This window comes from Bombina bombina, chromosome 6, assembly GCF_027579735.1.
Source record: "Bombina bombina isolate aBomBom1 chromosome 6, aBomBom1.pri, whole genome shotgun sequence".
Classification (NCBI taxonomy): domain Eukaryota; kingdom Metazoa; phylum Chordata; class Amphibia; order Anura; family Bombinatoridae; genus Bombina; species Bombina bombina.
In genome coordinates, this window is record NC_069504.1 from 631,528,381 (window position 1) to 631,555,756 (window position 27,376).

Genomic DNA, 27,376 nt, shown 5'->3' on the forward strand with positions numbered 1-27,376 from the left:
AGTAAGGGCTTAATATATATGAAACAACTGTTAACTCCTGAAATGAGGATCAACTCTTATCAAAATATTGCGAAGCAATTTAGCCTACATAAAAATGACTTATTTGCTTATTTACAAATTAGACATATTATAAGCAATCTCATAGCACAATATAACCCAGACTGGTCCACTAGAGAATTAGGTAGTAGGATTAAGCTATATAAAGCTGGGGTTCATACCATCTCTGGTTTGTATAAATTAATTAACACATACCTGGACACTAAACAAATAGAAGAAATTAGAATAAAATGGCAAAAAGATTTCCCAAATATAGAGGATATAAGGGTACAAGAGAGCTTAAAACTTATAAATAAAACTTGGGTGCCTACTACTTGGTGCAAATCTCACCTAAAATTAATAAACAGGAGCTATATAACAGTACATTCTCTAAATAAATGATATAAAGTAAAGCAAACATGTTCTAAATGTAGATCAGAGATAGCAGATTTTGTACATTATTTTTGGTCCTGTCCCAAAGTTTTACAACTCTGGTCACAGATTAACTACTGTCTTAAAGAAATACTACAATTAGGGATAGAGGTTGTGTAACACCAAGTATTCTTTTTAGCAAAAAAAAAAAGAACAATGCAGGAATAGCGACCTAATTAATACGATTATACTAACAACAAGGAAATTAATTCTTAAAAATTGGAAGCCCCCAATCTTCCAAAATTTGCTAATTTAAAAAAAAGCCTTTTAGCCCAATGTACGATAGAACAATATATGGTACAACAACAGACTAATACACAACTAAGACATTTTTTTAAGAAATGGACAGCAGTAATTAGCTCGCTGTCTGAAAACGTGCAAATTGAATTAGCAAAACCATTTAACATTACAGAATTTGTACTTCAAAATATTAATGCAGGGCATATCCTAGATTTTTGGCTAGATGTCTAGGACTGAGGGGGGTTTTCTCTCTCTCTCCCCCCTCCCCTGGACAAAGATAACAGATGAGACTAAGGAAACTATATTGTAATACAGTATCTATGGCAGACACATGTTATATATGGCTTTTTACATACATATTTATACCTACCTCTAGTATTTGTTATTATTCCATAGTTAGAGATTAAGAAGGGAGTTTATAGATGTATTTGTATTAGTGTAACCCATGATATGTATATACAAGATAATAAATAGTACAGTAGAAAATTTTGCTTCTTCGATGTAACAAGTTATGCCTGATTGTCCAAGGATGACTTGAGAGATGTCTGTACTTATTTTCCAGATGTTATTTTCCAGATCTGAATAACATGTATGTTTGAACATTGAAAATCAATAAAAAGATATTTAAAAAAAACCCCAAAAAAACAGTGAATACGATTTGATAAATTTCTGGCAGCAAATTAGGGATATTTAATCTTTCCTAATCCTCTGGCTCTCTAGCTTTATTTACACTCAGTCATCTGTTGTAAACGTGAGTACTATTTCTGACAATCCTCTATAGAAACCCACTTGTACCCCATCTGTCCTTTTTTGGGGGAATGGACTCTTCAGAGCACTAGTTTTTGCTTTTTATATATACAGTTTCACATACTCTATTTATTTCAACTTGACTGGAACCTTCTGCAATATTTCTGCTCTATTTTTCTATCTTCATTAAAAGGTATTAACAATTAATAATCAATGGCTACAAGAACAGGGAGCTAAGAGATATCTCAAGAACATTGGCCAAATATGTTATACATATATTTTTTTCTGATACATTTCAATCTTTCAATGTTCCTTAATGTATACTAATGTCGCTTAAAACTGACCTACAGCCATAGATTTACCAAGGCAATCTAGTTTTGTGTAAACTACACCTGCAGTGGTTTTTATTATTTCATGAATGAGTTAAATTACTATTAATAGTAAATTGAGATGGATATAGTAATACCAAATCAGTCTGCAGTGACATAAGTTTAGATGTTGGTTTAACATATTCACAATCGATTTCTGATAGGCTTATAATAATTTTTTTAAAAATTGCCATTTTGAATGGTAAATCTATGAAGATAATAAGTGTTATATTGCTTTAAGTGACAAACCTTGCCGATGATGCCCAATGTGTTTTTAACCAATTGCAAGACAGTTAGGTGCAAATAATTTAAATAAACCAGCGTTCCCACACCAGATCAAGCTAAGACAACGGCATGAAGCCGAAATGCATCCGCTGATCTGGCGGACACACTGGACATTTTGTTACTGATGATTCTTTTAAAAATGCTCCAATAAAGATTTTGCTACTTTTACTATCTCCAGATTCCAAACTTTTCACTGATATATGTATTCACAGACATATATACACATATAAACACATAAATATATATGTATACATATATATATATATATATATATATATATATATATACACACAGTGGGGCAATAAAGTATTTAGTCAGCCACCAATTGTGCAAGTTCTCCCACTTAAGAAGATGAGAGAGGCCTGTAATTTTAATCATAGGTATACCTCAACTATGAGAGACAAAATGTGGAAACAAATCCAGACAATCACATTGTCTAATTTGGAAAGAATTTATTTGCATATTATGGTGGAAAATAACTATTTGGTCACCTACAAACAAGCAAGATTTCTGGCTCTCACAGACCTGTAACTTCTTCTTTAAGAGGCTCCTCTGTCCTCCACTCATTACCTGTATTAATGGCACCTGTTTGAACTTGTTATCAGTATAAAAGACACCTGTCCACAACCTCAAACAGTCACACTCCAAACACCACTATGGTGAAGACCAAAGAGCTGTCGAAGGACATCAGAAACAAAATTGTAGACCTGCACCAGGCTGGGAAGACTGAATCTGCAATAGGCAAGCAGCTTGGTGTAAAGAAATCAACTGTGGGAGCAATAATTAGAAAATGGAAGACATACAAGACCACTGATAATCTCCCTCGATCTGGGGCTCCACGCAAGATCTCACCACGTGGGGTCAAAATGATCACAAGAACGGTGAGCAAACATCCCAGAACCACATGGGGGGACCTAGTGAATGACCCGCAGAGAGCTGGGACCAACATAACAAAGGCTACCATCAGTAACACACTACGCCGCCAGGGACTCAGATCCTGCAGTGCCAGACGTGTCCCCCTGCTTAAGCCAGTACATGTCCGGGCCCGTCTGAAGTATGCTAGAGGCCATTTGGATGATCCAGAAGTGGATTGGGAGAATGTCATGTGGTCAGATGAAACCAAAGTAGAAATGTTTGGTAGAAACACAACTCGTCGTGTTTGGAGGAGAGAGAATGCTGAGTTGCAACCAAAGAACACCATACCTATTGTGAAACATGGGGGTGGCAACATCATGCTTTGGGGCTGTTTCTCTGCAAAGGGAACAGGACGACTGATCCATGTACATGAAAGAATGAATGGGGCCATGTATCGTGAGATATTGAGTGCAAACCTCCTTCCATCAGCAAGGGCATTGAAGACGAAACGTGGCTGGGTCTTTCAGCATGAAAATGATCCCAAACACACCATCCGGGCAATGAAGGAGTGGCTTCGTAAGAAGCATTTCAAGGTTCTGGAGTGGCCTAGCCAGTATCCAGATCTCAACCCCATAGAAAACCTTTGGAGAGAGTTGAAAGTCCGTGTTGCCCAGCGACAGCCCCAAAACATCACTGCTCTAGAGGAGATCTGCATGCAGGATGCGCCAACATACCAGCAACAGTGTGTGACAACCTTGTGACGACTTAAAGAAAACGTTTGACCTCTGTCATTGCCAACAAAGGATATATAACAAAGTATTGAGATGAACTTTTGATATTGACTAAATACTTAACATAATTTGCAAATAAATTCTTTCCAAATCAGACAATGTGATTGTCTGGATTTGTTTCCACATTTTGTCTCTCGTAGTTGAGGTATACCTATGATGTAAATTACAGGCCTCTCTCATCTTCTTAAGTGGGAGAACTTGCACAATTGGTGGCTGACCAAATACTTTTTTGCCCCACTGTATATATATATATGTATATATTCAAATATATATATATAAATATATATATATATATATATATATATATATATATATATATGTGTGTGTGGGTGTGTTTGCGTGCATTGGAGCCCTATGCAGTTAAGTAAATGAAAACATGTAAAATAATTGTATGCAATATTAATTTTTAATAAAGTGTTTGTGTATTTACTGTAAATATTTCACATTCCAATGTTCTGCATAGCATAGCAGAATATGGTCTGTGTATTTATAAATAGATATTCATATACATATCTGTATATATCTATACCTATATATCTATTAATAGATAGATAGATAGATAGATAGATAGATAGATAGATAGATAGATAGATAGAAAAGCTATGAAAAAAACAAATCCTCCCACCTTGGTCAGCCACCTGGGTGCAGCATTAGTATCAGTAGTTGAAGCAAAAAATGATGCACTCACAGGATTTTCACAAAAAGGTGTCAGATTTATTGGATGAGGTTTCAGATCAAAATTAGATCTTTCATCAGATCAAAGAGTCTGATGAAAGATATAATTTTGATCTCAAACATCATCCAATAAATTTGACACCTTTTTGTGAAAATCCTGTGAGTGCATCATTTTTTGCTTCAACTATAAATATATATATATATATATATATATATATATAGAGAGAGAGAGAGAGAGAGAGAGAGAGAGATAGATGATAGATAGATATTGTACAAAAATACCATTGTATATATAGAAATATGTATTTTTTAATAAATAGAACATATTCTTCTATGTGAAGAACACTGGAATGTGAAATATTAATCCCTTCATGTCAGGTTAGCACCCTTGAGAACATAAGTTCGGGTTAGCGTGGGAGTAGGGTTTTTTCCACTTTTTTTCCTCCATTGACTTCTAAGGGGGAATAGGTTATTGTGTGTGCAATAATATAATTGCGATAGAAGTAAGCTGTTGCACGCGTAGAATTAGCGTGAGAGTGATAATTCTTTACTTTCAATTCATAATACCAGCTCAACCCAACTTGAGCAAAAAGTTTACTTCTAGCACAATTAGTGCTCTAGCAAAAGCTCTAAATACCGTTCAACTCGTAATCTGGCAAAAAAAAAATATTTTTAAAATGTTTTCTTCTTTTCTCCTCACAATTGTTTTCTTGTCAAACTTACTTGGATAATGCACCATGTGCTATTAATAGTGATCCATTTGTAATGTAGCACAAATGGTTTAATGTCCTTTTAAGACAGCCATATCAAATGTCTTCTACCAGCTTAAGAACTAGATCAATTAGTCTTAGAAGAAAAAAAGTTAGACAAATAGTAAATGGCTATTGTATCTAGCCAGTTCCACTTATAGGATGATTTTATAGGATTGTATATAATTTGCTCTGCTGCATGTGTTTTCAATTACTCAAGGTGAATATAAAAAAGTTCTCAAAGTATTGTTAAAAAAAAACAGCTTCTTAATATCATAGAGCGGCTTACAGCTGCAGGTTCACCTTAGCATAGGCGGATGTTGTACCAAGCTAGCGGAAAAAAAATCTCCTAGAAAAGAGTCAAATGTAACAGATGGAAATCAAACATGTTCTGGATTTACTCCAAATAGATTCTCAACTGCCTGCTGTGTGCTCCCTTTGGGGCAGTACAAGAAACAACTTTACTTCAACAAGCTTATTATGGGAAGCTGCTAGTGTTGCCCAGAGATGTGTGATGATAAAACATATCACTAATTGCAAGAACATTTGTAAGACAGAATAGGAGAAGGTAAATCATTTCCACATCATTTCACTGTGTTGTAATTATGCTTGGGCTATAGATCATTCACTTTTCATCACATCATTACAGGTTAGAGAATAGTATCCTCTAATTATTATATCTATCCGTATGTGGAGGGTTAAAATGCCTATGCAAATATAGTCTTGCCTGTGGAAATAATGACATGGTTTATTTTTATAAGTTTAAACGTTTAATACTGGTAGATAAATAGATAGACACACACATACAGTACATGCAACATGCACACACAGCATTTTATTTTATTATCACACATTTATACACCACGGTGATCCAAATTAACATACTAAATAAAGAAAATGGCAACACAAAAAAATGAATGTTTTTGCACTTTATTTTGAGAAGAGACCTACATAAACTATGGCAGGATACATGTTAAATTACACTTTCATCAATCAGTAGATGGAGCAATTAACATAACACTAAAGATTATGATAGCATGAATAAGAAGACAACAGAGACATGTTGTAAATGAATATTTACAGCAGTAATGTCAGATGTTTTTGTGTATATATATTTATATATAGGTAAAAAAGTACTTATTTTTAACAAAAGTGAAGGAAAGTGTACATCATATTTATGCAGCAGTAAGCTATGATTTTAAGGTGGAACTAGATAACCTTTGGACTGTTTGAAGCATATACAGGATTACCATTTTGCAGAGGGAGGAGCGGTCTTAATAATGGCTTTGGTGATGTCCTTAAATAAATTGCTTCTTCATTCTAATCACACATATTTCTTTGCTATTTATGTAAACAGTGGTTTGCTGACTTTTCTAAAACACAAGAGAATCCCAAGGTTGACAAGTTGCAAACTAAAATACATGTTCTCCTCTTTATATCTATGACAGAAATACAGTAGTTATGTGTGTTTAAAAGCCATAATGGTTAGCAGCCAAAGACAAACTTGGAATTGTGCATTGCAAAATAATATATCACTGTCTATATAGTCAAGAATATTTTTTTGGGCACAAATGTGTCTTTTTAAAACAATAGAGTTATTTTGTATATAAATAATAAATATATTTCCTTTTTAAGTTATTTTAATGATCCCATGTTTTAAAAACTGTTAATATTTTTGATAATGTAATCAATAAACACCACAAAATACACTTATGATAAACATATTTACCTTTACACACATTAATTCTAATCAGTTTTTTCTAACTAATTAATCCTCAGGGTCTGGAGGTACCATTAAGGATATCTTTGAGCGCAGGTGAGTTTCATTTAGAGATATCTGAAAAATCGTGTTTATCCACAACCCTTGAGAATAAATGTTGGGCGACCTGTATAAACAAGCATGTTGCCTCACTTCTGTAACAGCCATGCTTGAATGCTTTTTAAAATTCATATTTAGACTAACTGTATGATTATGCAAAACTGATACTGCAGTATAAATGTTCATTTGTTGACCCCTGTTGACTGTATTGGTAGGCATGGGAATTATACACAAACAATATTTTGTTTCCAAATGAAAAAAAAATAAAAAAAATTCCCTCTTAGATACAATACCAAGTAAACACATTTTACTAATTATAATGGTATTTTCTTGGGGGGGGGGGGGTTGCCTTCTAGTTGCAATGTTTCTGTTTTGTTTGGCCGATCCTATTCCTATGCTCAGCAAAACACAGATGTTTGTAAAAACATATTCTACATAAGTAATTAGTTCAGTTAATTGCTTTTTTTTCTTTCTTAAAATCCTACTACTATTGTAGCTCAAAGAAGCTGAAAACAAAAGTTATAATTGTAAATCTTAAAATATGCTTACATTTTATGCATATGGGTTTTCTGTCTAGTAGGATTTTAAGTATCTGTAGTCTATGGTAGCCCATTTACTGATATACACAGTATATGCCTAAATTAAAGGCACACTGAACCCAAATTTTTTCTTCCGTGATTCAGATAGAGTATGCAATTTTAAGCAACTTTCTAATTTACTCCTATTATCATTTTTTCTTCGTTCTCTTGCTATCTTTATTTGAAAAAGAAGGCATCTAAGCTATTTTTTGGTTCAGTGCTCTGGACAGCACTTTTTTATTGGTGGATGAATTTATCCACCAATCAGCAAGGACAACACAGGTTGTTCACCAAAAATAGTCCGGCATATAAACTTACATTCTTGCATTTCAAATAAAGATACCAAGAGAATAAAGAAAATGTGATAATAGGAGTAAACTAGAAAGTTGCTTAAAATGTCATGCTCTATCTGAATCATGAAAGAAATTTTTTGGGTTCAGTGTCCCTTTAAGCAATTAATTTAAACATGAACAACAAAGGAAAACATGGAAATGTGTTACAAGGGCATTCAAATACATTATATGTAAACATCTTTCTACAGATTAATCCAGTAACCACATTTAGGATTTGGGAAAATAAATGTTTACTCTAGTCATGAAACAGAGAATGTTAAATACCCACAATGCATTATGTACTCATTCATCACTCTTCACTGTGTCAGTGATAGGTTAATACACATTCAATATCATTTTCTTTTGGAAGAACATGAGCAAACAGACAATAAAGACATTTTAAATCTGAAGAGTTGTCAACTACTGTACAAAGAATCTGAAGGCAAAATAAATTCTGCCATAATAAAACATTTAAATACAAGACCCTTTGAGTATTTCAATACTGGTTTTATGTATGTAGTATAGGATGTATGCAGCATGACATTTATCACTTGCCTGGGACCTATGCTATACTATGCTATGTCCACTGTGGGACAACATAAATTAATTTATTTCTGTCCGGACAAGACCAAGAGAAAGTAATTAGATAATGAATTAAAACAATTGTTGGGCTATATTATGTAGTTTTTTAAAACTGTTTATATGTTGCTTTTATCTGCAAATTCCCATTTCAGATAAATAACTAGCAATATACTAGCTATTAATGTAAAAGGTCAAATTTCACTACAGTAAAATTAATATATATATATATATATATATATATATATATATATATATATATATATATATATATATATAAAATAACAGAGCATAAGCAAAACCTAAGGCATGTTGTACTACTTCCTGTTTATAAGCAAACTCTTGTAACATTCTATGACATATAGGAACATAAAATATCCCCCTCTCTACTGACTCAATAAAATATATTTTAACATAATTTTTATAATTAACATATAAATAAAATATATTAAAATTCATTTTTTCTGTTAGAATATTGTTTTCTTATGATTTTTCAAAAATAAGAAATGCAATAGTCTTTAATAAACTAATAAATATATATGTATATTTATTTACTCTTTTTGTTTTTGCTGAATGGCTTTATATATTTTTAATCATGAAATTGTCCCTGAATATAACAGCAGCTCGAATGCAGTAGCTGTGCTAACACTGTATTGATACTTTATTATACTCTGCACTGGAAAATAGTAAAATATTTAATAAACATTCCTTATCTTTAAAATGCGGCAGCAATTCTGTTTAAGTATGTGTCTTTAAAAATATATGTAGCTTAATTATAGCTTTGCCTAGAAGATCTCATCATGTGCCGATACCAAGTATTTACATGAGTACTTGTACTCATGCAAATGCACTGATACTTAAACCGATACCTCACTTCCTACCCATACGCCATTGTGTGGGGTTTTTCAAACTGCATGTTCCCATTTCATTTTAAGCTGGAGTGAAGACTTAACTAAAAATTGTTCACTTCTGTTTTGCAAAATAAATTGCTGTTATTTGTATTATTGTATGTTTGAGAGCAGTGCTCCAAAAGCTGCTACTATAGAGCTGGAAGCCTACCTGGGAGAGATCACTGTACCTCATTCAGACAAATCCCTGAAGTACTGGGCAGTTAATAAACTGAGATCTCCAGCTCTGGCTAAAATGTCCCAAAAATATCTTTCTGCCCCATGTAGTAGTGTGAAAAGTGAAAGACTGTTCAGCTTAGCGTCAAACGTCCTTACTGATAGCAGAAACAGACTTATAGCTGAACATGCAGAGATGCTTCTGTACTTACTAAGAACTTGCCACTAACTTTTGAAAAATTATTCTAATTGCTAGATTGCCTGTAATACTGCTAGTTCTCATCTTGAACAATTGTGCTCAAAACACACTGTACTCTGAGGAACATCCTTAGCCAGGGCTGGACTGGGAATAAAAAGCAGCCCTGGAAAAATATGAAGACCAGTCCTACTTTCTGTTGAGTTAGTAGAATGCAAATTCACCATTTTTCTCAAAGGGGATTACTGGGACACTCCTTCCCCAATGTTTTTTTCAGAATTAACAGATTACTTTGTATTAAATACAAATGTCAGATTGATGTTATATCGGCACCTTACAACCCAATTGCATCCAGTAATCACCCCTTTAAAAAGCCCCAACTGCTGCAGCTGTTATTTATTGTTGTTATTTTTAATATATTTTATTGTAATATTTTTATTTATAAACATGTTCTGTGAACTTTGTGACAACAATCAACTAAAACTGTTTATTTATTTAAAAAATGTCTTTTGAGTTACAGTTCATAATTATAAAGAAGCTATCGTAAATCATTAGTCTGTATTGTGCTTGGTAAACTGTCTTATTACATAAAAAAAAGTATTGGTAATTGGTATTGGTGAGTATTTGAAAAAAAGTATCAGTACTTGTACTCGGTCTTAAAAAAACGCGGTGCAACCCTATTATATATATATATATATATATATATATATATATATATATATATATATATATATATAAATATAAATATATATATAAAAAAACAAACAGACAAGCACTCCAGATTCCAGAAGAAATTGCCCGGGGTGCAACAGTGCACTCTCTTTAATCTAATATATATATATATATATATATATATATATATATATATATATATATATATATATATACATACATACATACATATATTGTGCTTTAGAAACATATTGGTATGTATGGTATATAGATATACCTCAATTGCCTTAGATTATAGTAAAGTAAAATAAAGGATGGCAAAGCGCTAAACAAGTCCACACTAAAAAAAAAAAAAGAACAGACATAATTAAAATTTAAATAATATCACAGGTGTCCTGATCTAGATCTTGAAAGCCACAAACAGAGCAGGATTTCAAAAAGTCTCTATCTAAGTGAAACTGATTGACTCAGCTAAACTCAAGCAGGACTCCTGGCATGTTTACAACCCTCAATAACCGGGGTTGGGCTCCCTTGCTATAGTTTATTGATAATATAACAAGCATAAATGCTAACCTTTACACTGCTTATGGTAATGTTTTTATATCTTTGTCAGTGAAATCTCATGAATGGGACATCAGTCCTCCCTAACATGTTGTTTAGGTTATGGGTCACTAACAAAGAATCAGATATAACTCTTCAGAGTGATTAAGATGCCTCTACCTTTCAAAGCTGACAAAATCATTTGGTGTGAAAATTAAAAGAGATTTCTGGATGCAATGTGACCTAATGTTTAATTAGCATTTTATGTGGGCTGTATTACAGCTGCATATTTTTAAAGCAGCTTCATTAAAGTAAACAAAATGATAATAATTACTGCTGTTGGAAGCTATGTATGTGTTGTTGTATTGTCAGATGCTGTTCTTGTATCTTATTCCAAACATGGTTTTTAGGACTAATAGACACTTAGACAGACCCTCTTTGCTTACAATACAGATGCATAAAAAGATTAATACTGATCACATTAGGAAGGTACATGAGACACATATATTATTATTAGCGGTTATTATTATCGGTTATTTGTAGAGCGCCAACAGATTCTGCAGCACTAATATATTACACCACAACTATATTATGCATGTAACTAATAAAAATCCCTGCACAGTAATCTAGACCATTTATTGGTCTTGATTATTGTGCTGGGATTGTTATTATTTATATTTATATTGGTAGTGATGTCACCTTATCCCGTGCACTCTAAAAAAAGAGTTTGTTTTTTTGAAACAGATAGTGCTGTCACGAGTGATATTGGTATATTATGCATGTGTAAGTTTTGCTAAAAAAAATACAAACACATTTTTATTTCCCCAAACTGCTCCATGAAGGTAGAAGCTGCATAGGCTCAGTTCAAGCTGTATAGCTCAGCTGATAGATAAATAAAGAGAGAGAGAAATATATAGAAATATATAGAAATATATAGAATATATATATATATATGTATATATTTATATATATATATACAGAGAGAGAGATAGAGATAGATAGAGAGATAGATAGATAGAGAGAGAGAGAGAGAGAGAGAGAGAGATATAGAGAGAGAGAGAGATAGAGAGAGAGAGAGAGAGAGAGAGAGAGAGAGAGAGAGAGAGAGAGAGAGAGAGAGAGGGAGAGAAGGAGAAAGAGGGAGAGAAGGAGAGAGAGAGAGAGATAGAGAGAGATAGAGAAATAGAATAAGATCTTCCAGATTTGCACCTTTTGAATGGACGGGTTCCTGTGGTTTCAAATAAATTTAAATGAGGAATTTCCCATATGTATTTAAATGTCACTGAAAACAGGGGAAACACATTTTAATAGTCCAAATTCCCTTTAAAGTTTATATTTTCCCCTGCTATTATCTATGTCTGAAAAAGAGACCTGTGTGGTCTTGAAAGCTTATGGAATACAAAACCTTGATATTGTTTCCATTAAAAGGTATCTCAATACACTTAAAGGAATATGCCTTTTCACAATGAATGTAAAGGTATAGGAACAGAAGATAAAGACTGTCTGCTGTCCAAGGTGATGAAACTTTTTTTTATACAACATTACTTAGAGGAACCAGAATGGAAAAAAATGAAAACTATAGCATTACAATATTCTATTTCTGACAAAAAAAATGCTTACAAAAAGTTATTGAAGTTTTAAATCACTTTGCTGAAACAGCTCTATGTCTTTAATAAAAGAACACCATGAAACATGCAGGACGCAGTTTGATGCAAGTTGCAAACATCTCTTAAGCAGAACGTATACAAATGTAGTTCTGGTTAAACAGGCTTTGGAGGAGAAATACATTTAAAACCTTTTTATAGGACAGTGTTTTTCACTAAGAGGTATATTTATTAATGTGCGAGCGGACATGATACAATGTAGCGTATAATGTCCGCTGCACATCGATAAATGCCGACAGCATACGCTGCATTTATCATTGCACCAGCAGTTCTTGTGAACTGCTGGTGCAATGCCGCCCCCTGCAGATTTGCGGCCAATCGGGGGTGTCAATTCGTATTCAATTGGGTTAATTTCTTTAGACCACTGCTTCATAACTTCTGTTTCGGCGAGCCTGAAGGGTCACCGGAAACCAGGGGCAACGTACGGAGCTTGATAAATCGGCCCCTAAACCTGTCAGGTGGATCTAAAGGGAGTAAATTGGTTTTACTAGTGTCAAAAGCATAATCCCTAATTAAGCCAGTATACAGTAGATCTTATAAGATGTGTTTCTTCTTGAAAATATCAGTAACCTATGGATGATTAAGTTTATTATCTCCATTTTTAGGGACAATTTAAGCTGTTCTGTAGAACCACGAACATGTTGCTTTTACTGTTTTTTATACCTCATAGACAACTGACTTCACAAAAAAGGGTATTTTCTATTTATTGAACTCTAACAATGATAATCCTACAGAGAAAAGTAGTTACAGTATTCTCCTATTTTTTTTAAGCAAATGTTAATGCCAGCAAGCTTTCCTATTGTCCAGTCTAATAAAACAAAAACAAAAAAAATGTTCCTGAACTTTGATTTTAACTAATCACATTACCTACTCTCTCTCTCTCTCTCTCTCTCTCTCTCTCTCTATCTCTTTATATATATATATATATATATATATATATATATATATATATATGCGTATATATATATATATATATATATATATATATATATATAGATGCTGATGAAGGGGAGGAAATCCCTGAAAACGTTTCATTAAAGAAAGCTTTGTTTTTTCACCCTAAGAAAGACCTGTGAGTGCATTTATTTGCAAGGAATATATATATATATATATATATATATATATATATATATATATATATATATATATATATACAGTATGAAGCAAAACATCTGAGATGTTGGATATCTAATTTGCATATATTACCCAGAATCCTCTAGTGCATTGGTAACAATATATATGGGGTGTTACTGGGTAAAAGCAAGCGGGGATACTTGCCTAGATGTGCTAATTTCCTATGCAACAATTTATATTGATGTATATATATATATATATATATATATATATATATATATATATATATATATATATATATATATATATATATATATAAAACACCTAGTAAAAATACAATGGGGACTTTGGAGGACAAACATATGAATCTAATTATTGTCATTGTGCTGTTTTGACAATGGGTATTTTTTCTGACAACTATTTAGGTAGCTAGTCAGCACAAATTATGGTTTAAAAACAACAGTGTAAATCTCAAGGCCAACACTTTCTAACAACTTATGACAACAATGTCACTGTAAAGTACAAGCAAGATAATATATCCTAAAAAACAAACTAAAAAACGCTATTCATTAACTAGCACTCTGCTTGTTATTTCAAGAAGTTTAAGGTAGCTTCTGGTGCTTGAAGGTCCCTTTTAGCAATATCCTGCTGATTATTATATAGATTCTTAGGATGTTTCAGACAAGTGAGCATTTGCTTGCATTACCTGTATGTGGAATTTACAATATTTTGGCCTAAACAATAATAATAACAATGGTGTATTGTTACAATTGTATAATATATGCATATCAAGATCCAATTGTAGATAGTTTTTATGATTTAATCTGTGTTGAAGAAAACATTAGTCACAGTGCTTGTGCTTCTAAAATGGGGCATCCAATATTACTATTATTTATTTTTCAAAAAGGAAAAAAATATTTTGTGTTGGATGTTATGGTTGAAGTCACTATACATTACATGCATAGTAAAAAAAAATATATATATTTTTTAATACAATAAATAATTAACTAATATACTGAACTGACTCACGTTATAATGTGAAGTGTTATGTTATTATATTAGGCCTGTTCCTCAATATGTCTGAAATAACAAACAATTGATATAACCCATCTAAAGATTTTTTAAAGGGACAGTCTACACCAGAATATTTATTGTTTAAAAAGATAGATAATCCCTTTATAACCCATTCGCCAGTTTTGCATAAAAAACACAGTTATATTAATACACGTTTTACCTCTGTGATTACCTGGTTTCTAAGCCTCTGCCCCCGTATCTCAGTTCTTTTGACAGACATGCATTTTAGCCAATCAGTTCTGACTCTTAAATAACTCCATGGGAGTGAGCACAGTGTTATCTATATGACACACATGAGCCAGCAGTGTCTAACTGTCAAAAAAACTGTCACTGAGATAAGAGGCAGTTCAACATCTTAAAAATGAACATATGGGCCTACCTACGAATACCAATTCCCACAAATAATACCAAGACAGCAAAGCAAATGTGATGTGTGAATTTGAAAAAAGTTGTTTAAAATTGTATGCCCTATTATCATGAAAGTTTAATTTTGACTAGACTAACCCTTTGAATATAATGAATACAGTCACAGTATGTTCAATTAATAGAAGATATACCTTATTATGTAATTAAAAAAAAAATAGTTGTAGAAGAGTAAGTAAAGGGACAGTCTACTCCAAAATTGCTATTGTTTTAAAAGATGGATAATCTTTACTACCCATTCACCAGCTTTGCAAAACCAACATTCTTATATTAATATACTTGATAACCTTTTAAACTCTAAAACTCTGCTTGCTTCTAAGTCACTACAGACCGCCTTTATCTCTTTGCATTTTATTAGCTTTTCACAGTAAGACAGTGCTATCTAATGTATGTTTTATAGATAACATTGTGCTCACTCCTGTGGAGCTACAAATGAGTGAGCACTGATTGGTTAAAACGCAAGTCTGTTGATATCACTGAGATAAGGGGCAGTTTGCAAAGGCTTAGATACAAGGTAATCTCAATGGTAAAAAAGATATTAATATAACCATAATCGTTATGCAAAACTGGGGAATGGTAATAAAGGAAGTATCTATCTCTTCAAACAATACAAATTCTGGTGTAGACTGTCCCTTTAAATTCATTTTTCTTTTGCACAAGTCTGTAAACCAAGGTGTTTGCAGCATGCCAGAGATTTTTGTTTAGCTGATTTCTACCTCACCCCCCAGAGAAACTGAAGTCCTTAGCTACTGTCAAATTGGCATGCTGCCTAGATCTGCAGCTGTGGATGTTTGAGAATGGTCACAAATACATGCTGTGGAGGTCACTAAGAGCAATTGCATATCCCGTTCACTACCTAGCCTCTTCCCCTCTGCATACATATATTGAAGAAGAAACTAAAAATCAGAAGCGGGTGTAGATATGAAGGGTTTCAACAGGGATTTACTGTTCCCTGAGATGTACAGTACAATATGCATTGCAATCAGGCTCCCTGTACAACTCCCTGTGAAGAGGTTAACATGGATGTCAGTGTCGCCTAACAGTGCAGGAATTATTTGGAGAGAGAGATCTTCTGAAGTCTTAATACAACAGTCAATTCTATCTAGCCTGCAGGAAATGAACTTTTTTTCTGCTTTGTGTGCAGAATGAATCTGTGCCAATATCTACTCTATTTTGAGCAGCAAACGATTTATGATCTTTTGGATCCAACTAACATTAACCCCTTGTGAGCTAGGAAGGGCTGCAATGCATTGTCATGTAATGGGTTTCAAAGCTTTCTGTTGTACAAGGGGTTAATACTTTCTCTGTAACTGTTAACAGATCAGTAAGTTCTGAGCAGCTGTGTATTAAACAATTATGAAGCCTCAATTACTGAAGATTATTTAGCATTTTCTAAATTCAGGCAGATGTGATTATTGTGGTTTGGATTGTGAGTGAGCTCTCAAATATGATTGATTTTTACATTGGACTGTCTACTCCAACTTACATATTTTCATTGCTAAATTAAATTGCAGTGTGCTCTCATCTGCAAAATTTAGAGTATGATGTCTTCCATATTAGATAAGGGAATAATCTTGTGTTTTTTTTTTATTGTATTCTGCTTTTGCAATCAAAGCCACCATGAAACATTGTCTCTTGATATTTTTCTTTGAGTGAAGAATACAATTAAAAAAATAATATTTGTTATTTTAATTTAGTTTTCATAATTTCCTAGATAACAAATATTTACATTTTATAATATTTTGGGAATTATGAGATGATTCTGAAACTGAGACAACTGTAAAGAAAGATCATAGAAAATAGAAGACATTTGAATTAGTATGTTTGTCAGTTTGGCTGCCACCACACATTTACTAAGTAAAAAATTAAATTCTATATAGGAAGAGACTGTTACAAAGGCCTTAATTCACCTAGACTAAGCTTGAACAGGCCTTGCAACTGGAGAAATGTCTGGATTTATATATATTTTTTTCTGCCTTAGTCACAAAAACATTGCAAGATCTTGCCAGCTGTAGTGAATTTAGACTTAATACAACAATGAAATGATTTATATTGTCCTTTAAGTAGAATAACAAAATATTACAGATCAATGCTAGAGAATGACTAAAAACATTTGACAATGAAGATTTCAGGAATTAATCTTAACATTTAATGAAAATATTTCTTATAAGCTGTGGCTTAAACAATACCTACTGATAGCACAGATAATACCATAACATATCATGTAGTCTAACATTTAATAATGCAATGCTTGTTTCAGATTATGAAAAGGTGTTTTATGAATAAAGGCCTAAGCTCCTATGATCTGCTTATTTATCAGTTCAGTCATATTAAACCATCTATTATTATTTTTACCACCAGAATGTTACTTTAATTATAAAATTGACAAAAGGTGTCACAACACTGTTTTTGTTCTTTAGTTTGAAGCTTCACTTGGGCTTTATCTCCCTCTTTCTTGACTTCTCTCTCCCTCTGTCCACATTACTATACCCTCCATAGTATTATTACCTATTCCTCTCAATCACTGCTTATTTTGTGCACTAAAGATAACAAAGACCTGTTATGACCTATCGTAATGGCTTTACCATTGCTGTTCCACAAATTCATAAGTTTTTCCCAGGATGCACACAATTTATAAGCTGAAGGTGTCAGTTCTTATCACCATAGATTAATTCCATCAGATTGACTGTATGCCACATTCAGCCTTCCAGATATCCAACACATAAGTTATTTCATCAAGAAGGTTCAAATACTTTAAAAATGCCAGGTATTCCTTCCTTTTCTTTCTTCCTTCTTTTTTTGTCAGTGTTTGTGATCCTTTTGTGTTGTTGCTGACATCAGAAGAAAATAACAATCCAGTCATAGGTGTCTGGGCAAAGAGCAAGATAGATCAAAGCTGAAATACAATTATTGATAAAGTCTTCACTGTCATTTCCCCACCAGAGTTGAAGTTAATAGTGCAGCTTTTTGATCCCAAAGTGAGATCTTATTTCAGATGTTTAGAAGATTAACTATTTTAATCTTACATTTGAAGACATTAACTTTTTATGTCTTGCCTTCAGGTTTTTATTTGTCCAACTCAAATGCTGACTTTCCATTGATTGGGCTTTCTTCAGTCTGCCAGGTGGTTTTTTGGAAGGGCAGGAAATCAATTTAAGTAGTGGCTAATCTCAGGTATGTCTCACTGTTTACTCCAACCCCAAATCTATCGTAAAATGTCTTCTTGACTTTCAAGTTCACAACAGCTCAAAGGCAGATGCATCAGTCTGATTGGCCAATGGGGATGGGAGGCAAAAAAAAAGTTTTTTTATTGTTGGTGTGATCAGCCATTTCAATGCCAGGCAATTTTATTTTTCATTCTCATCTCTGATTAAGTAAAAAAAAAAATTGATTTAAAACCTAAAATACAATATCATCAGCAAAACTGGTAATGATATGAGTTGGATCATAGTGTTTAATTTTTGTTAATGAAATCTTAGCTCAATTATATGAAGTACCTTTACAGTGACTGCTTTCTATGGGCAAAACAAAGCTGAAAATGGAAATTATAACTGAAATGAAAATACCCCTCAATAAAATGTCCTCCTCTTTGCTTACATAAATTATAAAGACATCTAGTTTTATTCTCTAGATTTTTTCATTTATGAAAATAAATTTGTATCTCACATTATCAGTATACTCAGATAATCATTAATTTAACATGAACTGGGGAGTCACAGAAATGCGACCTCACCAAATATTTCAGACCTGAGACACACTACATTGAAACAAGACATCCCAATTCAAAACACCAAAAGTAGGAAGGACATTAACAAAATCAATCCATTTCCTACGAGATATTTGTCATCATTGAATTGTTGTATTTGCGTACGTATATTAAAGAATATTTATTTGTAATACTGTTTCCTAATAGAATAAAAAAAGTCACAATTACTGTGGTCCCTTACACTGACAGAATATCCCATATGTTTTCAAAGTGTAAAAAAAAAAAATTGACTTAAACAAAGATACTGTTTCACCCGTAGGTATCAATACTTTTCTCTAAATCAGAAATTCTATACACTTAGAAGTTAACAAATTATAAAATTGTCCATAAATTTAGAAGTACTGTAGTAGGTAAATTGTACAGCTTCCACAAAAAAATGGCTGAATTAATTTTCCTTTCAAACCCCAGATTTTGATGCAATTCGCTGTTTCTCTCATCAATCTACCAGTCTCAGTGAGACAACATTTTAAGTTGCAGAAATCCACCATTGTGTATGCAACAAGATTCAATAGTCCAATGATCACAGCTTCATTTTAAGGCTTGATGCCATCATGGAGCTTTAGAATAGGATTGTCTTTATGCATTAATTGAGTAGAGATCTTTGCTCATTGCAAGCACATGAGCGAACAAAGAGCCACATTTCCAGTGGTATGCTTTAAGTTCCCAAATTAATTTAAATCTGTATCAGCAGCTTCTTCCTCATCAGTTGTATTGGTGGAAGATTTCTAAATAAAATAAAAAATCTGCCTTTACAGCTTTCTTTATGTGTTGTAATGTGTTGCAGGCACTTGAGTTTGTTTTTTGTTTTTTTTCTTTTCCCTTTTTATATGAAGACATTTTCAGGGAAAGCAGGGAAGGGAAAAAAAGAGGATAAATAAGGTTGGACAAAACAGGAGAAAGGCTTTTGCTAGCCCAGGATGTCCAAGTAGATTGGTGAAGCCTTGCCTAGGGCTTGGAGAATCTTGTAGATTTCCTTGATGTTCAATCTCAGCTGAGGTTCTCTCTGCCAGCACCCCAGCATGATGTCATAAACTTCCTTTGGCGCTACTCTGGGTCTTTCCAAGACACGTCCTTGTGTGATACATTCAATGACCTGTGCAAAGAAACAAGGGAATGACAAAATGCAATAATTAGACATGTGCATGGTGAAAAAATTTGGTTCGGTTCGGATCGATTCAGATTTTTTCGAATTTCGGTTCGGATTGATTCGAATTCGGAAAAATTTGAATCAATTCGGTTCGGATTCGTTTCGGATTTATTCGGATTTAAATAAATTAGGCTGGAATCGGTTCGATTCGGTTCGGAAATTCTGAATTTTGGTAAGTGTTAGGTGGGATGTGCTGTGTATTAGACTAGTATTATGTACTGTATATTAGGTGTAACCCATAGCAGAGTGATATAACCTAATATACTGTACAATACTAGTGTAATCCATGGCCATCCGAATCTACCGAATAAATCCGAATAAATCCGAACTAATTTGGATTTATTCGGTAGATTCAGCACTATTTTAATTCGGAAATTCGAATCGATCCGAATCCCAAATTAATCGAATTCAGCCGAATTTCCGAATCAATCCGAAATGAATCGTACATTTCTAGCAATAATCATTATAATTTTTAAGCTAAAACATACATTTTAAGATGTATGAATATAATTGTTACAGCTGTATAAGATTTGTCCCTATTAAAACAATTGCAACCAATGATGTATAGATTCACATAAAACCAATCAGTGAACAATTTGGGCTACACTGTGTTTGCAGGGTTTTTTTTTTTTTGGTAACTGGAATTTTGTTAAACATTTTTTTCTTGAGTTATGTTATGGATTTAACAATTTAAACCTTTTGCATATGTCAAGGTTTACCTAAGTACATAGTAACATGTAAGGGAGTCTTATAACTGAAATGTCTTGTAATTACAAATTCTTTACTGTCCCTTTAAGGATAAACAAAATGATTAAAGGGACACTGAACCCAAATGTTTTCTTTCATGATTCAGATAGAGCATGACATTTTAATCATCTTTTTAATTTACTCCTATTATCAATTATCTTTATTTTAAAAGCAGGAATGTAAATCTTAGCAGCCAGCACATTTTAGGTTCAGCACCATGGATAGTGCTTGCTTATTGGAGACTTACATTTACCCACCAATAAGCAAGCATAACCCAGGTTCTCAACCAAAAACTGGTTGGCTCCTATGCATCACATTCCTGCTTTTTAAATAAAGATAGCAAGAGAACGAAGAAAAATTGATAATAGGAGTAAATTAGAAAGTTTCTTAAAATTGCATGTTCTATCTGACTCATAAAAGAAAAAAATTGGGTTTAGTGTCCCTTTAATTAGAAATCACTTGACGCTTTCAATGCTTTTGTTTAGCAGAGTATACTTCAGATAATATTTCTAGTTGTTATTCCCACACTGTAGGGAATAACTGGGGGTTTACTGCTATGGGTGTCAGCAGTCTGTGAGATTTCAGAGCCAGACTGTGTTTGTTTATGACAGAAAGCGCTACCTCCCAATTTGTCTGCAGATGATGCTGTTCAATGGTCACAAGAAGCATACCGTAGATGTAATCAAAGCAGACATTGCTCTTGTTTGCTTGGTGTTCTGCAAAGTAGGGCTGTCAGTTACAGAGCAGCTGCTGACAGAACCTTTGTGTTAAAGAGGTTAAGATACATTATTATATACCAAGTATGAAAATAAATACCTTTGGCTCCTAATAGAGGCTATTCTATATATGCCATGGAAAGATACAAAAATATATATTATTTCTTAAATGTGACATTTATCCACATACACCCATATAATGTACATTTATTTACTAGTGAACAAAGCATTTCAAACTGAATCCAGTTATCCAGCAATATTACTTTAAACAGTTTATTATTTTGGTTAAGACATGTACATTATTACACGCTTGTTAGGTATGATAGATTTTTGAGAAAAAGTCACACACCATTTGTACATGCAAAAAAATACAATATATATATATATATATATATATATATATATATATATATTATATACACAGTATATTTATATATATACATATATATATATGTATGTATATATTTTTTTTTCTATTATCTAACATTTAATCTTAGGAGTGTGGGTGTTAATTAAGTTATTTTTATCAGCAATTCAGCACTACATTACAAAAGTAATGCATAAAAATAAATGTTTTAAAATAGTTAAAAAAAATTGTCAAATTGTCATTATTTTGCAGTCCTCTTGTGGTCATGTAAGTACAGAGTTAGATTTTGCACTTATCATGCTATCTCTGGGTAGAAAGTTGTAGATCCAGCCTCTTCGGACAGCAAATAAACATTTTTCAAAGTTAAATTGCAGGAAAAGTGAGAGAAATGTATGATAGAAATGCAATGCAATTATTTTTATTAAATTTAAATGTTCTTTGTAGTCCAATACTGTTTCAGTTTAAGATGAAGAAAATAATTAATCCACCATAACTGAAAATAAAACTAATGTTGATGTTGTATATCAGTTTTATCTAAGCAGCAAGCAGGAATCTATCATGTGCTTATGAGACTGAAACAACTGTTGACACATTCTTCCTTTTGCTGTACTCTGTCTTTGTTATGATTAAAAGCTGTGTTGAGCAGCACCACACAGGTATGAGGGAATCCATTTTATTAAAACAATAATCATTATATTGCTCATTTGCATATTCTTGCCCAAAGTCCCTGCTCAAGTGGAAAAAAGCTGGTTCAGTTCAGGTGTTTTTTTGTGTGGTTTTTTTTGTTTTTTTTTGGTGGGAGAATGAACAGATGGACTATATAACGATCTATTGTGTGACATTTTAAGGATAATATACTATTTATATATATATATATATATATATATATATATATATATATATATATATATATATGTATATAAAATATTTTATATGATGTGAGCACTATAGTTGTTTGATTATGGCTGAAGGAGATTATTGCTTTGAGAGTACAAACTGATCTTTTTTGATAACTGAGGTGCGTAATCTTTGATTGATTCTAGGATTTAAACTTTATTCCCCCCAAGGAAACACTCTTAATCTGTACCGTATACTATAGTGATAATATGAAAATGCAGACTATGGTTATATTAATTTAATAACAAAAAGATGAATGCTATCTGTACCATTAAATGATCAATTGAAAATGACTTCATAGATAAACAAATTATTTTAACATATGAAGAAAGAAACCTGGAGTTTAAAAAAAAAATCAGTTTATGTGATTAATTGGAGTAAAACATTAAAACTAAGTTAATTACAGCCAGCTCTATATATTAAATATTATATTAGAATGACTAGCTAGTTACACTGTAGCCAGAATAATAAATATTATAACATATTTCTTGAAGATACTAGTCAGTATTATACTTGTATTTTCTTTTGTGTGTGCATGTGAGTTAAGCTTAATAGAGCATTTCCCAGAAGTTAATAATTAGTAGAATAAATACATTTACGTTTACCTCTGTATTTGATAGCTGGAACCATGGTTGTTTTCCATAAGTGAATATCTCCCAAAGGATGACCCCAAAACTCCACACATCGCTATCTGTAGTAAACTTTCTATACATAATGCTCTCAGGAGGCATCCAGCGGATTGGCAGCATCGTGTGACCACCCACCTAAAAAACAATATAAAAATGACCTTTTTTATATGCAACACAAATTAGTCACTCTAAAAATGCCACAGATATCAAATTTATTTTTCACCAAAATCCCCTACATGGTTTGATTTAACTAATCTATCAAACCAAAACAGAAACATATTTCTAACTTCTGTAATTAAAGAGACAGTGAATCCCCCCTTTATGTGTTCCCAGTAACCTATTTTAAAAAAGTGTATTAAAAAGTTTACAAATGTGTTCAGAAAATTTATGTAAACACGGTTTCCAGCAGAAGAAATCACAATGGAGGTGGCAGATTGAGGTACTAAAATTTGTATTTTCAATTGTTGTTTTAGACAGAGATAATATAAGGAAGCCTTTAGGTATATATAGACTGATGAGATAAGTATGCTCTCCCTACAAGCTGCACTCATTTTAAGTGTTTTTTTCTCAAATAGCAAAAACAGCTGTTTTATTTACAAAATAATAATATATGAGCAATTTTCTATAGTTTTTATACTCTACTCGGCATTGGCAACTGATATAACAAATTATTGGGAACACATTAATGGAAAACCAATGTTACAGTACACTGCCCCCTGTGCAAGTAGGTAAAATAAAATAAAAATCTCAGAGTTGTGAAGAGTGTGTCTTTGTGGATACAGACAAGTGTGTGACATTATTCCTCTTCAAGTTGTTTATCAGTAAATGTTTGAGTATACACTGACAATGTACAGAGCTACTGCACGCAAACAGTTAAAATAACCACCTTTGAGAGAATTTTTTAAGCCAACTATTCACTGAATGAAAATTAACTGTAAAGTCATCTTCAGCAAATAACTTGCACAGCCCCAGATAGTTTAAGTTTTTTTGTTGTTGTTGTCTTTTTATAATAATAATTACCGGGCTTTCTGTACAAATATAGCAAGACAGCTAGCCACAGCACAAACTTACCACAGACGAGCCTGATTTGTTAAACATTTTACAGTCCCCTGTGCAAGTAGGTGAGAGAAAAGAAATCTCAGAGTAGTGAAGCGTGTGTGTGTCTGTGTGGATACAGACAAGTGTGTGGATGATATTATTTCTCTGTAAGATTTTTATCAGTAACTTTTTGAGAATGCACTGACAATGTACAGGGCTACACTATGCTAAAATCAGTTAAAATAACCACATTTGAGAAAAAATTCCAAGCCAAATATTCACCAAATAAAAGTGAACTAAAAAGTCATCTTTAACAACAGATAGTCAGTATGGGTGGAGGTTTTAACAGACAAAAACAGCTATATTAAATTACAAAATAAAGATAAAAGAGCTATTTAGCAGTTATTAACAGTTCAATAAAATGTATCATTGGGAGTACAAAAAAGCAGAGAAAATGTACAGTACAATATCTCTTTAACAAATACAGGTGTCAGTCATTATGAGGGCAATTTAGGACAAGTAATTAAAAAAAATAAAAAAATGCAAAATGCAAACACTCCAGCAGAACATCTATAATGTAATAAAACACAATAAAATACCACATTACAAAGTTAAGAAAACTAATTTCAAATGTAATGTTTAAAACAAAATTATATTATTGTTTCATAATATTTGAAATCTTTAATTTTATAATTGTATTTTTAGTTTAATGAGCTATTATATTTTCATTTAATACACATAGGCCTAGATAAAATTAGCGCTATCAAGTGCTTTCACTGCTCAAATTAAATCAATAGTACTTCTTTTTTTCTTTTTTGTGCTGGCATTACAAGTTGAAAATAGAAAGTTAGAGCACAAGCAAAAGAGTCAGAATTGCAAACATCTGGAGGTCAGATAGCACAACCGCGCTAACTCCCTTTCCCCAGATATTTCAAAACAAAGTATTATTTTCTTTTAACAAGAACAAAGGCATTTAGAGTATTTCTATTAAAAAAAACATATTGCCTTTGTTTAAAGGGATATTTTACTTATAAAGGTGTTTGATTGGTAGGGCTAAAAAGTTGTATGTGCGTATGTATATATGTGTATATATGCATTTGTATGTGTAGGTATGTGTTTACACATAGATATGTACACATATGATCATCACATATAAATAAAAATATACATACACACATACAAATATAGAAATATACACACACACACACACACGCACACACACATATATATATATATATATATATATATATATATATATATATATATATATATATATATATATATACAGTATATATATATATATTTATATATACATATATATATATATATATATATATATAGACACACCTTTTAGCCCTTCCCTGTCAAACACCTTGACATGTCACATTTGCCTTTAAACACCTTTTGTACATTTGTTTAAATAATAGAAATTAAAACCAGGGCAAGTAGTGACTGACATTAACTCACTATAGAAGGATGGACATATAGGCATATCAAGGAAATTATGCCATAAAATGGAGTAACAACTTAAAGCTGGAACACCACTGTGTCGGTATGGAGGCACTGAGAAGAATCATGGACAACAGTTTTGTATTATGTCCCTGCTCCTTTAGATTGAACCTGCCTTGGTTTAGACCACATTTTGCATCACGTGAGAGGGAGATAAATGCTGTCTAAACATTACGCCAAATAGCCAGTACATGTATATATTTTTCATAATTGCATTAAAAGGACTTCATTTTAAATAGTTTAAAATAAAAACATATGAAGAATTACTACACAATAAGGTGTATAACAATGGCTAAACATATGCAAATAGTGAGTGTGGTGTGGGCAGGTGATGGGTGGGACCAGAAGTGGTTAGTAGTCTAACACTTTACTTCAGGTCTCAAGTTGTGCACAACACATAACTTTCAGTTTGCAATATGAGCAACGTTTAACATGTTCTCTATTGAAATTATTGGCACACTAAAGGGATTTCAGTCCCGCTAAACATTCTCTGCTAATTCTTTTTCACCATGGATTTATAATACTAGATTGTGTGCTATCAATAGCACTCCATTTGTAATCTAGGTCATATTTTGGTTTCAACTGGCTACTAAGTGGATTTATAAGTTAAAGGGACAAAAAAGTCAAAATTAAAAACTTTCCTAATTCAGATAGAGGCATGTAATTTTGAACAACTTGTCAATGTATTTCTACTGTCTTATTTGCATTCTTTTCTTGGTATGCTTTGTTGAAAAGCATGCCTAGGTAGGCTCAGGAGCAACAATGCACTACTAGGAATTAGCTGATGACTGCAGAATTATGCCTTTTGTATTTGGTTCATTGGATGTGTCCAGCTAGCTCCCAGTAGTGCATTGCTGCTTCTTCAATGAAGGATACCAAGAGAAGGAATAAAATCTGATAATGTAATTAAATTAAAAAGTTATTTAAAATTGTATTCTCTATCTAATTCATTAAACAAATGGGTTTCATATCTCTTTAATATTTAAGGACTCCGCAAAAGTTGAAATTCCTTTGAAACTGAGCAAATACTACACTTCCTAAAATTAAATAAATGTTTTATATTGTGTATTAAATCATTTACCATAAGTACTGACTCAAACAAAAAATGAAATATCAATAGTGATTTCAATATTTTATGTAGCAGTGCCTCTTTAAGATCCGCAGAGACATTGCTATAATCTTTTCTCTATACATGTGAACGTCATCAGCATTCTGACCTCAGGTTGCTGACCTCTTGTTTACTAAAATGGCAGCTGATTCACACCTAGATTACGAGTTTGGCGTTATGAGTCAAATAGCAGCGTTGTGGCCCATAACGCATAATTTTCCCTAACGCATCCATTACAAGTCTTGTTGGTATAGGTGTA

At 32.5% G+C, this 27,376-nt stretch overlaps 1 protein-coding gene across 6 annotated transcripts in view; it reads right to left on the reverse strand.

The window, feature by feature from the left end:
* Positions 1 to 19,694: 19,694 nt before the first annotated feature.
* NTRK3 (neurotrophic receptor tyrosine kinase 3) overlaps positions 19,695 to 27,376 on the reverse strand; it is an 809,743-nt gene continuing 802,061 nt past the window's right edge. For all 6 annotated transcript variants that reach the window (XM_053717653.1, XM_053717652.1, XM_053717649.1 and 3 more), the window contains 2 exons: positions 23,439 to 23,597; positions 19,695 to 20,052 (listed from right to left, as the gene is read on the reverse strand). In XM_053717653.1, the coding sequence (XP_053573628.1) occupies positions 19,867 to 20,052; positions 23,439 to 23,597 (345 nt within the window). In that variant the 3' untranslated portion in view covers positions 19,695 to 19,866. The remainder of the gene's footprint in view (positions 20,053 to 23,438; positions 23,598 to 27,376) is intronic.